Source organism: Geotrypetes seraphini, chromosome 1 (assembly GCF_902459505.1).
Source record: "Geotrypetes seraphini chromosome 1, aGeoSer1.1, whole genome shotgun sequence".
NCBI lineage: Eukaryota > Metazoa > Chordata > Amphibia > Gymnophiona > Dermophiidae > Geotrypetes > Geotrypetes seraphini.
In genome coordinates this window covers 474,463,096-474,476,098 of record NC_047084.1, presented here as the reverse complement: position 1 = coordinate 474,476,098, position 13,003 = coordinate 474,463,096, and the positions used below count along the sequence as shown (strand labels likewise).

The 13,003-nt window shown below is 41.4% G+C and overlaps 1 protein-coding gene across 2 annotated transcripts in view; it reads left to right on the top strand.

The window, feature by feature from the left end:
- Positions 1-8,129, top strand: part of FXN (frataxin) — a 40,985-nt gene extending 32,856 nt beyond the window's left edge. For both annotated transcript variants that reach the window (XM_033924874.1, XM_033924866.1), the window contains exon 5: positions 7,046-8,129. In XM_033924874.1, coding sequence (XP_033780765.1) covers positions 7,046-7,199 — 154 coding nt within the window. In that variant the 3' untranslated portion in view covers positions 7,200-8,129. The remainder of the gene's footprint in view (positions 1-7,045) is intronic.
- Positions 8,130-13,003: the final 4,874 nt, after the last annotated feature.

Below are 13,003 nucleotides of genomic sequence, written 5' to 3'. Positions count from 1 at the left end.
GACCAGTGGGTACTTGCTATCATCGCTCACGGATATACCCTGAACTTTCAGACTCCTCCACCGTTAAGTCTACCAAAAGAGTCTGCTTCCAACAAGGCTCAGTCCCTCCTTCTCGGTCAGGAGGTTCAATCCCTCCTCCTTCTCAATGCCATCGAACCAGTTCCTCTAGACCAGCAAGGCCTGGGATTTTATTCCCGGTACTTTCTTGTACCCAAAAAAACCGGAGATCTCAGACCAATATTAGATCTCAGAGATCTCAACAAATGTCTGGTCAAGGAGAAGTTCAAGATGTTATCTCTTGCCACCCTATACCCTCTTCTCTCTCAGGAAGACTGGCTATGTTCCCTCGATCTAAAGGAAGCGTATACTCACATTCCAATTCATCTGATGTCCAGACAATACCTTCGCTTTCTTGTCAACCAACATCATTACCAATACAAGGTGCTACCCTTCGGCTTAGCCTCCTCTCCCAGGGTATTCACCAAATGTCTGATTGTGGTCGCAGCTTATCTCCGCTCCCACAATTTTCAAGTCTTCCCTTATCTGGACGACTGGCTCATCAAGGCTCTTTCTCCTCAGTCCGTTCATATAGCCACCAATCAGACAATTTCCTTCCTGCGACTGTTGGGGTTCGAGATCAATCTACCCAAGTCACACCTCATTCCAACTCAGCGACTTCAATTCATTGGAGCCATTCTGGATACTGTTCAGATGAGGGCGTTTCTTCCTCCAAACCGCCTTCACACCATCCTTCATCTCTGTCAGCAGGTATTCCAGAAAACTTCCATCTCAGCAAATCAAATGATGGTACTTTTGGGGCACATGGCATCCACAGTGCATGTCACCCCCTTTGCACGTCTCCACCTGCGTACTCCTCAATGGACCCTAGCGACTCAGTGGTCACAAGCGACGGATCCTTGTTCACAACACATATCTGTGACCTCGTCTCTTCGACAGTCGCTTCTTTGGTGGTTGAACTCATCAAATCTATCCAGAGGTCTACTGTTCCATCTGCCTCCTCATCAACTAGTCATCACCACGGATTCCTCCCCCTATGCATGGGGAGCTCACTTGAACGAGTTCCAAACGCAGGGGTTTTGGACCACCCAGGAAAAGAAGCACCACATCAATTTCCTGGAACTCAGAGCGATATTTTACGCCCTCAAAGCTTTTCAACATCTCCTCTTTCCTCAGGTTCTTCTCATTTGCACAGACAACCAAGTTGCAATGTATTACATCAACAAACAAGGAGGGACAGGATCCCGTCCTTTATGTCAGGAAGCTCAAAGGATTTGGACATGGGCGACTGCTCGTCACCTATTCCTGAAAGCAGTCTACATCCAAGGGGAGCAGAATTGCTTAGCAGACAATCTCAGCAGAATTCTTCAACCTCACGAATGGACTCTCGACCCCTCGACTCTCCAGTTCATTTTCTCTCAATGGGGCACTCCTCAGGTGGATCTTTTTGCAGCTCCCCACAACCATCAACTGCCCCTGTTTTGCTCCAGACTTTACTCTCCTCACCGTCTGGAACCCGATGCATTTCTTCTGGATTGGACCAATCTCTTCCTTTATGCATTCCCTCCTCTTCCGCTCATGCTGCGCACCTTATTCAAGCTCAAGAGGGAACAAGCCACCATGATCCTCATCGCTCCACGGTGGCCCAGACAGCATTGGTTTTCCCTTCTACTTCAACTCAGTTCCAGGGAACCCATACCTCTTCCTCTGTTTCCTTCACTACTTACACAGAATCAGCAAACGCTTCTTCATCCCAACTTACAGTCTCTGCACCTGACAGCTTGGTATCTCTCGGGCTGACTGCACCTCATGCTCTCCTTTCTCAGCCTGTCCGTTCTATTATTGATGCTTCCAGGAAACCGTCTACTCTTCAATGTTACCAGCAGAAGTGGTCTCGGTTTTCTTCCTGGTGCCTGTTACATCACCATGATCCCATATCTACAGCAGTGGGATTGGTATTGGACTATCTTTTGTCCTTATCTGACTCTGGTCTTAAATCCTCTTCGATAAGGGTCCACCTTAGTGCCATTGCAGCTTTTCATGAGCCGATCCATGGTAAACCTCTCTCAGCTCATCCCCTAGTCTCAAAGTTCATGAAAGGCCTTTTCAATGTAAAACCACCTCTTAAGGCCCCTCCTGTTGTATGGGATCTTAATGTGGTTCTTTCTGCGTTAATGAAGCCTCCTTTCGAGCCTCTGGCCACAACGCATTTTAAATTTCTCACTTGGAAAGTGGTCTTTCTGATAGCTCTCACTTCTGCCAGGAGGGTCAGTGAGCTCCATGCACTGGTGGCTGATCCACCTTTCACTGTTTTTCACCATGATAAGGTTGTCCTTCGTACACATCCAAAATTCCTTCCTAAGGTTGTGTCTGAGTTTCACCTTAATCAATCCATCGTTCTACCTGTTTTTTTCCCAAAGCCTCATTCTAATCCAGGTGAACAGGCTTTGCATACCTTGGATTGTAAACGTGCTCTGGCTTACTATCTTGATCGCACCAAACCTCACAGATCATCTCTTCAACTGTTTTTGTCCTTTGATCCTAACAAGTTGGGTCATCCTGTATCTAAACGCACTCTGTCCAATTGGCTTGCTGCTTGCGTTTCTTTTTGTTATGCTCAGTCGGGCCTGACACTGGAGGGTTCTGTCACGGGCCACAAAATTAGAGCTATGGCAGCATCTGTAGCTTTCCTCCGTTCCACTCCTATTGAGGAAATCTGCAAGGCTGCTACTTGGTCCTCAGTTCATACTTTCACATCTCACTATTGTCTGGATGCATTCTCCAGGCGGGATGGACACTTCGGCCAATCTGTTTTACAAAATTTATTCTCCTAATGGCCAACCTTCCCTCCATCCCTCTTTTTGTTAGCTTGGAGGTCACCCATCAGTCAAGAATATGCTGCCTGCTTGTCCTGGGATAAAGCACAGTTACTTACCGTAACAGGTGTTATCCAGGGACAGCAGGCAGATATTCTTGCGTCCCTCCCACCTCCCCGGGTTGGCTTCTTAGCTGGCTTATCCTAACTGGGGACCGCGCGCCTCTGTCGGGCGGGAAGGCACTCGCGCACGCGCGGTGCGGCCTAGCTAGAACTTTCTAAAGTTCTTAGAGTGCAATCACTCTAAAATTGTCCGTACCGGGGCTCCGTCGGTGCCGTCACCCATCAGTCAAGAATATCTGCCTGCTGTCCCTGGATAACACCTGTTACGGTAAGTAACTGTGCTTTATCAAACCTCCATAATGATCTATAGTATTCATTATTACAGTGGTGCCTCGCATAACGGACGCCTCGCACAGCGAACGCTGCGCATAACGAACTTTTTGTCTTGCTCCCTATAACGAACTTCGTTTCACACAACGAAGTCGCCCGAGGGGCCCGGGGGGGGGCGGAACTACTCTCGCCGCTTCCTAATGTGAGCCGGGAACAGCAGCACCCTCCTGTCTGAATGCAGTGTTCCATCATCTCCCTCCCCCTTACCTTAGATGCCGAGTTTTCCGGCTTTCTTTTTCGGCCAGCCACACACTTTCAAAGAGCAGCACATGCGCGCATGCTCTGTTGTTCAATCTTCTCCTCTGACGCAACCGGAAACCGGAAGTTGCAGGAGAGGAGAACATTGATCAACTCCAGCAGCTGCGCGTGCACAGCTTTTTGAAAGCGTGCGGCTGGGTGAAAAAGAAAGCTGGCAAACTCTGCATATAAGGTGAGGTGGAGGGAGGGAAATGTAGGGCTGCAGAACGAATTATTTTGTTTTACATGTATTCTTATGGGAAAACAGGGCTGCAGAACGAATTATTTTGTTTTACATGTATTCTTATGGGAAAACACGTTTCACACAACGAACTTTTCGCATAACAAACTTGCTCCTGGAACGAATTAAGTTCGTTGTGTGAGGCACCACTGTATCTAGTGTAAGTGTAATCCACACTCCTCCATGATCAGACAAAATAATTGGATCAATGGAAGCTTGTGTCACTTGTTGCACTATGGAATTTGATACCAATATGTAATCAATTCTTGAAAAAGATTTATGAACTGGTGAGCAAAAAGAGAACTCCTGATCATTAAAATGAAGAATACGCCATATATCTTTCAAATTACAAGTATTCACCAAATTATCTAACCCTAATGATTTTATATTTTTGCTTGGTTTTTTATCCAAAAAAGGATCCATAACAGCATTAAAATCTCCAGCTACTATTAAATTAGAAGCAGCCAGTGGGAGTATTAATTTTTGTATATTAATAAAAAAATCATTTTGATTCGAGTTCGGGGCATAGATATTTAATAAAGTCAAAGTATTATTTCCCATTCTCATTTCCGCTCGTATCCATCTCCCTAAAGGATCAAAATCTATCATTTTAAATGAAGCTAAACATTTTGTGTTCACTAATATAGCCACTCCTGCCTTTTTCCCTATTGCGGGAGCGAAAAAACAGTGTTTCACCCAATTATCTTCTAGCTTTTTGGATTCAACCACTGATAAATGTGTCTCTTGAATATAATACACATCAGCCTGTTGCCTTTTTAAAAATGCTAACATTTTTTTTCTCTTTACTGGGTGATTAAGGCCATTAACATTGAGTGAAAAAATTTTAATCTCCATCAATCCAAATAATTTTTACAAAAGTTCTTCCAATTATTATATCTGAACAAAAAACTGAAATCATTTGAAATGAATAAACACCACCTTCATTTATATCTCCCAATCCAACATCTCTACCCCAATTATCAAATCCCTTTAACCCACCTCCCATCCCTCCCTCTCCCACCCTTAATATTGGCTGATAAAACCTGGAACTGCACATACAAGACCAAGTAAAGCTAAACTAAAAGCTCTATACAGACTTCAATTATAAAACAATATTGTATGTAATAATCATATGTATTTTTATAAATAATTTATGTAATATTCTCAAAATATTAAAAAATCAAAATAAGAAACTAAATAAAGTTCTTCCACTCACATTATAAATGATAAAAAAGAATGTAAAACTCTGTCTGCTAAAAGTATCAGACTTGTAAGAAACCTATAAATGAAAATTAAGCATTAATAATATATTTTCCTTTTTTTTTTTTTTTTAATTATTGTTATTATTTATTTTTAAATACATATATTCCCCTTAAATATTCTCAAAGAAGCCTACTAAACCTTAAACTAGAGTCCCTTGAAAATCTTTGCTAACTGAAATCTTTTGTACTGAATTTTTATCAAAACCTCCATTAACTCATCATAACCTATGATCTAAATCTGCCACTATAAGCTCTGTATATTAATATCTTATCTTCATGAATATATTGCAATAACATATATCAGAGATTCTAATATCTTATTAAGATATGTAACAGCAAAGGAACAAATCATTTCAACTTTAAAAGTCATCCTTTGAGAAAGAGATATTAAAGGCTCACAGAGAAACAAACTGCCTTTTTCATCAACATTCCATTTCACAGTTTCCATTCAAAATAAACAGAGCCAAACTGTCAGTTAGCAGATTCTCAAATATATTAAAGATGAATAACAAATAAAATCAAATAAAAACCAAGAAGAATCAACTCCAACTCCAGGAAGTAAATAAGTCAAATTAAATTGACATCGGCTGCTCCCTTTGATTTAAAAACATTTCCAACTTCACAGGTTCATCAAAGCTCATAGTTTTGTTGTCAATAGTTATTTTCATAATCGCAGGGTATATCAGGCCAAATCTAGCTCCGATTTCTCTTAACTTCGGCCTCATGTCTAGAAATTTTTTCCTTTTATCTGCCGTTGTTTTAGCGAAATCAGGAACGATGTGAACTTTGGCATCCTGACATTTTAAATTTGCATGTTCTTTAGCCATTCTTAACACCTCTAAAACTTGCTGGTGTCTTAGCAACTTGAAAATTATGGGGTGAGGACCTTTTAAAGTATCCAGTCTTTTCACTGGTATGCGATGTGCACGTTCAACTTCTATCGGGTAATTAGATTTGAGGGGCAGGACTTTCATCAAAAAATTTTCCACAAATGAAACCGGATTATTTTTCTCCACCCCTTCCGGTACGCCCAAAAGTCTCAAATTACTCCGTCTCATGCGATTCTGGCAATCCTCGACTTCCCTGGTGAGTGTAAAGATTTTTTCTCTGTCCAGTTTATATTGCCTTTTTTCTGCTTCAAAACTGTCCATTCTCATTTCCATTTTTGTTGTTTTAATCTCCAGCACTTCTGTTCTTTTATTTAAAGTCATTACTTCTTCCTGTATTTCATCCAGCTTTTTGGCGTTTTTTAGAAGAATTTCTTTTATCTCTTGTATTTCTTTCCAGAAATCAATGTCACTTTTCTCTCTTGACAACGGACACTTTGAGGGTGTTGCCGGCTCTGGCTTAGATCTCTTAACACTGCCGGTATTAGAAATCCCCATTTCAGACTTGTTTTGTTTTCCTGAAGCCATCACGTTGTATTTTCCTTCGTTTCTTCAGTTAAAATGAAAATTTTATTTCAGTATTTTATGTCATTAATGTCTGTATGTACAGAGCCTCTGCCCTACCCGACCATCCTCGTGCACTCCCAAGCCACGCCCCCCGGCTTCAGAGAATTAGAGAAACAAGTCTACAGAAGAAAAATAATAATTAGTGCTGCTGAAATGTGTGGGATAGTAATAACTTACTGTAAACACTCCAATCCTGAACATATAATCGACACACTATCTGTGCTCAAAACCTTGAACTGGTTAAAGGGTTTGTTTGAGCTCTTGCCCAACCCATAGAGAGAGAACATGTGTGATGTCACACGGTGGGTGGGTCTTTAAATTACAATCACATGCTCAGCAGCCATCTCTGCATGGGCAGCATTTGAGCATGGATATTATCAGGATGTGGTCATTTGACAGAGCAGAGACATTAGCAATTTAAGCATGTATTTTCTGAACTATACAGGTATATGGTTAGAGTACACATACCTTCTTGGAATAATTGTATATTTATGCATTAGTATTGTTTCATGTTAATGGGGCTGCTGGTAATTTGAAAGGTTTGACCTGTGCTCTTTTTCCATAGTGGTCCAAAGCGCTATGACTGGACAGGAAGTAACTGGGTGTATTCTCATGATGGGGTATCGCTTCATGCTTTGTTGGAAGAGGAACTTTCTTCAACCTTTAAGAACAAGTTAAACCTGTCATCCTTGATGTATTCTGGACAAGAGAATACTTGAAAGATCAGCTCTCATACTTTTCCACATTGAAAAAGGATTCTGGTCATAGTTCCTTTGAAGAAAATGACAGCCACATACAACTCAACTAGCTAATGCAAAGGAGGGACACTTCATATTGAAGAGTTTTTCACAAATAATATTAGTCCTTTGTAAGCAGGGCTTCCATTTTCCTGTGTTTGGCCCTTGCTGTGGAATGGGTGGGTCCACTGGGGAATTGGGGAAAGACTAAAGGCTAATCAGGTTGCACAGCTGGTGTGTGCATTTGTGAGTCTTCCCCTCTTCTCTCTGTGTTCCTGTCGGACAGGGTTGGAGGTGCTATTGTTCTCCTTTGCCACGTGCTAACATGTCCTTCCCCCTCATTTCTTTCCATTCTGCATTCAATGCTGTGTTGCTATGGTATGACTGAGGCACTGTTGCTTTCTTTCTAACCTGATCAATGCAAGAGGAGGTAGGGACGGTGAGTAAAGAATGATAAATGAAATAGGTGCTGTGGGAAATTGGTGGACAGAGGTCTGAGTCTCTAAATCAGCTTCTGAGATGAGGGAGGGGAATGGAATTGAGAGGGCATCTGGGTACGGGGAGGAGGTGCAGAACTGGAACTGCTCCAGCTTTCACAATGTTCCATGGATTCTTCCCATATTCATTCTCCTCCATTTTGCTTTTTTCTATTCCTGAGATCTTTTCTCCCTCCACTACACCAAGACTTGGATTCCCTAGCCATTGTTCCTCTCTGCCTCTAAGAAAAATAAATTACACAAAATAATATTTATATTATACAAATGTATCAAAGAAATGTGACAGAATTTCCTAGCTTGTGCTTAAAAGCTAGCTAGGAATTAATACATCATCAGGTGCTGCCCAGTAATAACAATAGTTGCTGTATGTATATACATGTATATATCATTTTAATAAAGATAATATACAGCAGAATTCTTGGATCCTTGTCATGTCTAGGTCTAGCTTGCCCCTTTTCCAATATGACATATTGTTTTTTCCTGCCCTCGCATGCAAGATCCATAGCTTTCTTGTGCTTGCTAACCAATGTGCCTTGAGCTTTCAGAAAAAAATCAGTTTGTAGGCAATATTGCAAGTTTTTACAGAGATATCCAGGCTAAAATATCACTTTTTTGAGACTTCTTCAACTCCTAACTTCCACTCACCATAAGATACGTCCATCCTATCGTTCTCTCTCCTAGAAACTCTCCAACCCCTATCGGTCAAATCTGTCTAAATTAGATTGTAAGCTCATTTGAGCAGGGACCATCTTTAACATGTTAAATATACAGCGCTGCGTATGTCTTTCAGCACTATAGAAATAAGTAGTAGTAGAATATATCCAGTGCACAATATCCTCTTATCAAGAGTTTTTAAAATCTCCTTCTGGGCCAATATGCAATTACTCTGGTCAGTGGTGGTTTTTTAGCTGAATATCTCTTTATTAGAACAATCCTCTATCATATGTTATTATTTAATAATAATAACTTTATTCTTCTATACCGCCATAGTCGAAAGACTTCTAGGCGGTTCACATTCGAAGAAGGCTGGACAATCAGCGAAATACAGGATGTAAGAAGAGATGGTTACATAAGAATTAGGTAAGGAACTGCAAAAAACCAGCGAAATTACATCGAGGTAGAGCAGGGGTCTCAAAGTCCCTCCTTGAAGGCCGCAATCCAGTCGGGTTTTCACGATTTCCCCAATGAATATGCATGAGATCTATGTGCACGCACTGCTTTCAATGCATATTCATTGGGGAAATCCTGAAAATCCGACTGGATTGCGGCCTCAAGGAGGGACTTTGAGATCCCTGAGGTAGAGAGAGGGAGAATATATCATTTGGAGGCTTCTGTTTAGGAGATGAATTTGTCAAACGGGATGGTTCTTATATAATTTTGCCTTTCTTACTCAGTACCACTGTATGCCAGCTCTTCCCATGCTATCTGTAATAATAATAAATGCTCAAGATGGACAGAATCATTTAGAACAGTAATTCCTCTGGACAAATTGCAGCTCTACACTCTCGAGGAACGTAGGGAGAGGGGAGACATGATCGAAACATTTAAGTACCTCACGGGATGTGTCGAAGTGGAAGATGATATTTTCTTTCTCAAGGGACCCTCGGCCTCAAGAGGGCACCCGCTCAAACTCAGGGGTGGAAAATTTCATGGCGACACCAGAAAGTATTTCTTTACAGAGAGTGGTTGATCATTGGAACAAGCTTCCAGTGCAGGTGATCGAGGCAGACAGGGTGCCAGACTTTAAGAATAAATGGGATACCCATGTGGGATCCCTACGAGGGTCAAGATAAGGAAATTGGGTCATTAGGGCATAGACAGGGGGTGGGCAGACTTGATGGGCTGTAGCCCTTTTCTGCCGTCATCTATGTTTCTATGTTATGATGGCTGGACACATTGAAAACAAACATGGGGATGACGCTGGAGGACCTTTCCGACTAGCACAAAACCAATTTCTTTTAGATAGAAACATAGAAATTGATGGCAGAAAAGGGCCTTAGCCCATCAAGTCTGCCCACACCAATGACCCACTCCCTGACTTTTATTCCCCTAGAGATCCCACGTGAATATCCCATTTTCTCTTAAAATCTGACACGTTGTTGGCCTCAATCACCTGCTGAGGTAGCTCGTTCCAATGATCTGCGATTTCATCAAGTTGCTAGGACTCAAACATGAGTCGATGGCGCCTAATAACAACAATGATGATAATGGGTAAAATCTGGGAAAGGGGGACCTTAATCAAAACAGATGAACCAGATTTCCAGTGAGCCTCTCCAGTATGCAGCTAAAGATATCAGAAGTTTGTCTGAACAGTTCTTGCCTGACATAGGTTACTGGCTTTTCATAGTATAGTAAGCCATAAGGCTTCTCTGTATGGTTTGTATTACAGAGAAGTGTGGTTCTTAGGAAGGATAACAGACAGACACTTTTCCTAGAGAGTTTATCAGTTTCCTCTATGCTGTCTCTCAGTTGCACCAAAACTCTTCTCCCTTTATTCTTCTGGTCTTTGATTTACCACAGTGATCCTCAAGTGACTTTCCTTGAACAATCAGGTCTTGCATACCTATCTGTCCAGCAGATACAATACAGGCTCTGAATAATGGGTCCAAGGTTCTTTCAGACATATTCCTCATCTAACCTAAGATGGCATCCAGTAAGGTGGCTATCAAGGCTTATCTCATTTTCTTACTGGCCTTACACCAGAGACAAAGCACAAATTTTATTTATTTATTTGTTTATACAGTTAGTTTGGTACACATTTGCATTCTAGGTGGTGAACAATTAAAACATTCACAATAAAATTACAGTATAAATACAAATCGCAGCACGACTCATAGCATCAGTACATCTATGATTACATCCTTACCCAGTATATTAATTTTGCAATAGTTACATTTCAATTCTCCAAATTTTCAGTATGTCCTTGAGAGATTATAATCAGGATAGTGGCAGGAAATCTTTGTTATGGTTTATAAAAGATACATAGATACTGGCCTAGTCAGGCCTCAATTCTATAAAACGTGAGGCATAGGATACTCTACTAGTTATCATTTCTATAGCACTGCTAGACATATACAGAGACAATCCCTACAGTCTAATCAAACAGGCCAAGTATGGTGTTAGTGATTTTCTCAGGCATGGGTGCTTTGCAAGCGAGTGGGGGTTAGGAGTTGAAAGCAATCTCGGGCCTGGATTTTGAATACTGCCAGGGATGGAGCTTGACATACTGACTCAGGTAGTCTGTTCCAGGTTTATGGTGCAGCAAGATAGAAGGAATGGAGACTGGAGTTGGAAGTGGAGGAGAAGGGTACATATAGGGAGACTTGCCTGATGAATGGAGCTTCCAGGGAGTAGTATAGGAAGAGATAAGATAGGAACTGCAGAGTGAATGTACTTTTAAGTCAAAAAGAGGAGTTTGAACTGAATGCGGAAATGGATAAGGAGCCAGTGAAGTGACTTGAGGAGAGGGGTAATGTGAGCATAGCAACTGGAGGAATATAAGTCAAGCACAGAATTTTGAACGGATCGAAAGGAGCAAGATGCTTACGTGGAAGACCTGTGAGAAGTAAGTTGCAGTAGTCTAAGTGAGAGGTGATAAGGGTGTGGATAAGGGTCTTGGCAGTGTGTGCTCAGAGAAGAAGGGTCACATTTTGGTGCCGTTACAGATAACAAAATGGCAGGTTTTGCAGTCTATTGGATTTGTGCAGAGAAAGAAAGAGGACTCAAAGTTGATGCAAGTTAAAACGGAGGATGAGAGTGTTATCCACTGATAGAGAGTGGGAGAGGAGAGGTAAATTTAGGAGGAAGGATAAATAGCTCAGTCTTGCTCGTATTCAATTTGAACTGGTGATGGGACATCAAGGAAGCAATATCAGACAATATGAGACTCTGACCTGGATTCCTGTAAAGATTTCTGGTGCAGAGATGTAGATCTTGGAATTGTCAGCATAGAGGTGATATTGAAAACCATGGGAGATCAGAGTATAGATGGAGAAAAGAAGATGTCCTAGGACAGAGTCTTGGGGTACACCAACTGATATTGGGATAGCAGTGGAGGAGGATTTACCACTGCATACACTAAAGGTGTGATGTGAGAGAACAGAGCCCTGAAATCCAAATGAGGGCAGTGTATCAAGGAGAAGGTGGTGGTCTACAGTGTCAAAAGCAGCGGATAGATTGAGAAGGATGAGGATAGTATAGAGGCCTTTGGATCTGGGCAGGAATAGGTCATTGGAGACTTTAGTAAGGGCAGTTTCCATAGAGTGCAGGGTTCAAAAACCTGATTTTAATGGGTCAAGAATAGCTAGGGATCACAGAAATTCAAGGCAACAGTGATGAACAGTATGTTCAAGTAACTTAGGGAAATGGGGCAATAGTTAGAAGGGCAGGTAGGGTCTAGTGAAGGTTTTTTGAGGAGTGGGGTAATTATGGCATGTTTGAAGACAGGGACAGTTGCTAACAAAAAATCATGTCCTTTTCATACATGCAGATATACCCTTGCACAGTAATAATAATAACTTTATTTTTATATACCGCAATACCACAAATAGTTCAAAGCAGTTTACAGAGTAAGAGACTGTATACAGACAGCGATAATACAAAAAACTTTCAAAATTACATTAGCATGTTAAGATTAATGGAGTTTATCTGGGAGTGTTTTAGGAATGCATCAAGGCAGAAGTGGAGTCAGATAAATTTGTCAAAGAGATAAGTTTCGATTGACTTCCTGAAAGTTTGATAAGAAAGTGTGTTTGAAATAAAGTTGGTTAAACGTTTGTTCTATTTGCCTGCTTGGAATGATAGTGTTCAATCAAGGAATCTCTTGTAGATGCAGCCCTTCAAGGATGGAAAGCGAACAAGTAAGCACTACGGCCAAGATTCTGTAAAGTGCACCTAACTTTAGGTGTAGTTTAGGCATCCGATTTAAGTGGATAATGAGCGATTTAACAAGTGTTAATTGGGACTTAGACGGAGTTAGGCATCAGGCGTTCTCAGAATATAGACACAAGATAGATGCGAGTTTTGGGAAAAGTCATGTCCAAGTATGTAGACGTGGGTGTAATGTGGACATGGGTGTAATGTGGACGTGGTTAAGGATAGGCACCACATAGACACTAGTAGGGCAGCAGACTATAAACTGTGGAAAATGTAGGTGAATGAAAAGCTGGTCTAAGTGTGGTTTCTGCTTGGCCTGAACTCGAGTTTCTATGGGCGCAACATAGATGTGCTTTGGGCTTCTGAAATTATATATTCTACCTAGATTTCAGGAATCAGTTTTTTCTTCTTTTC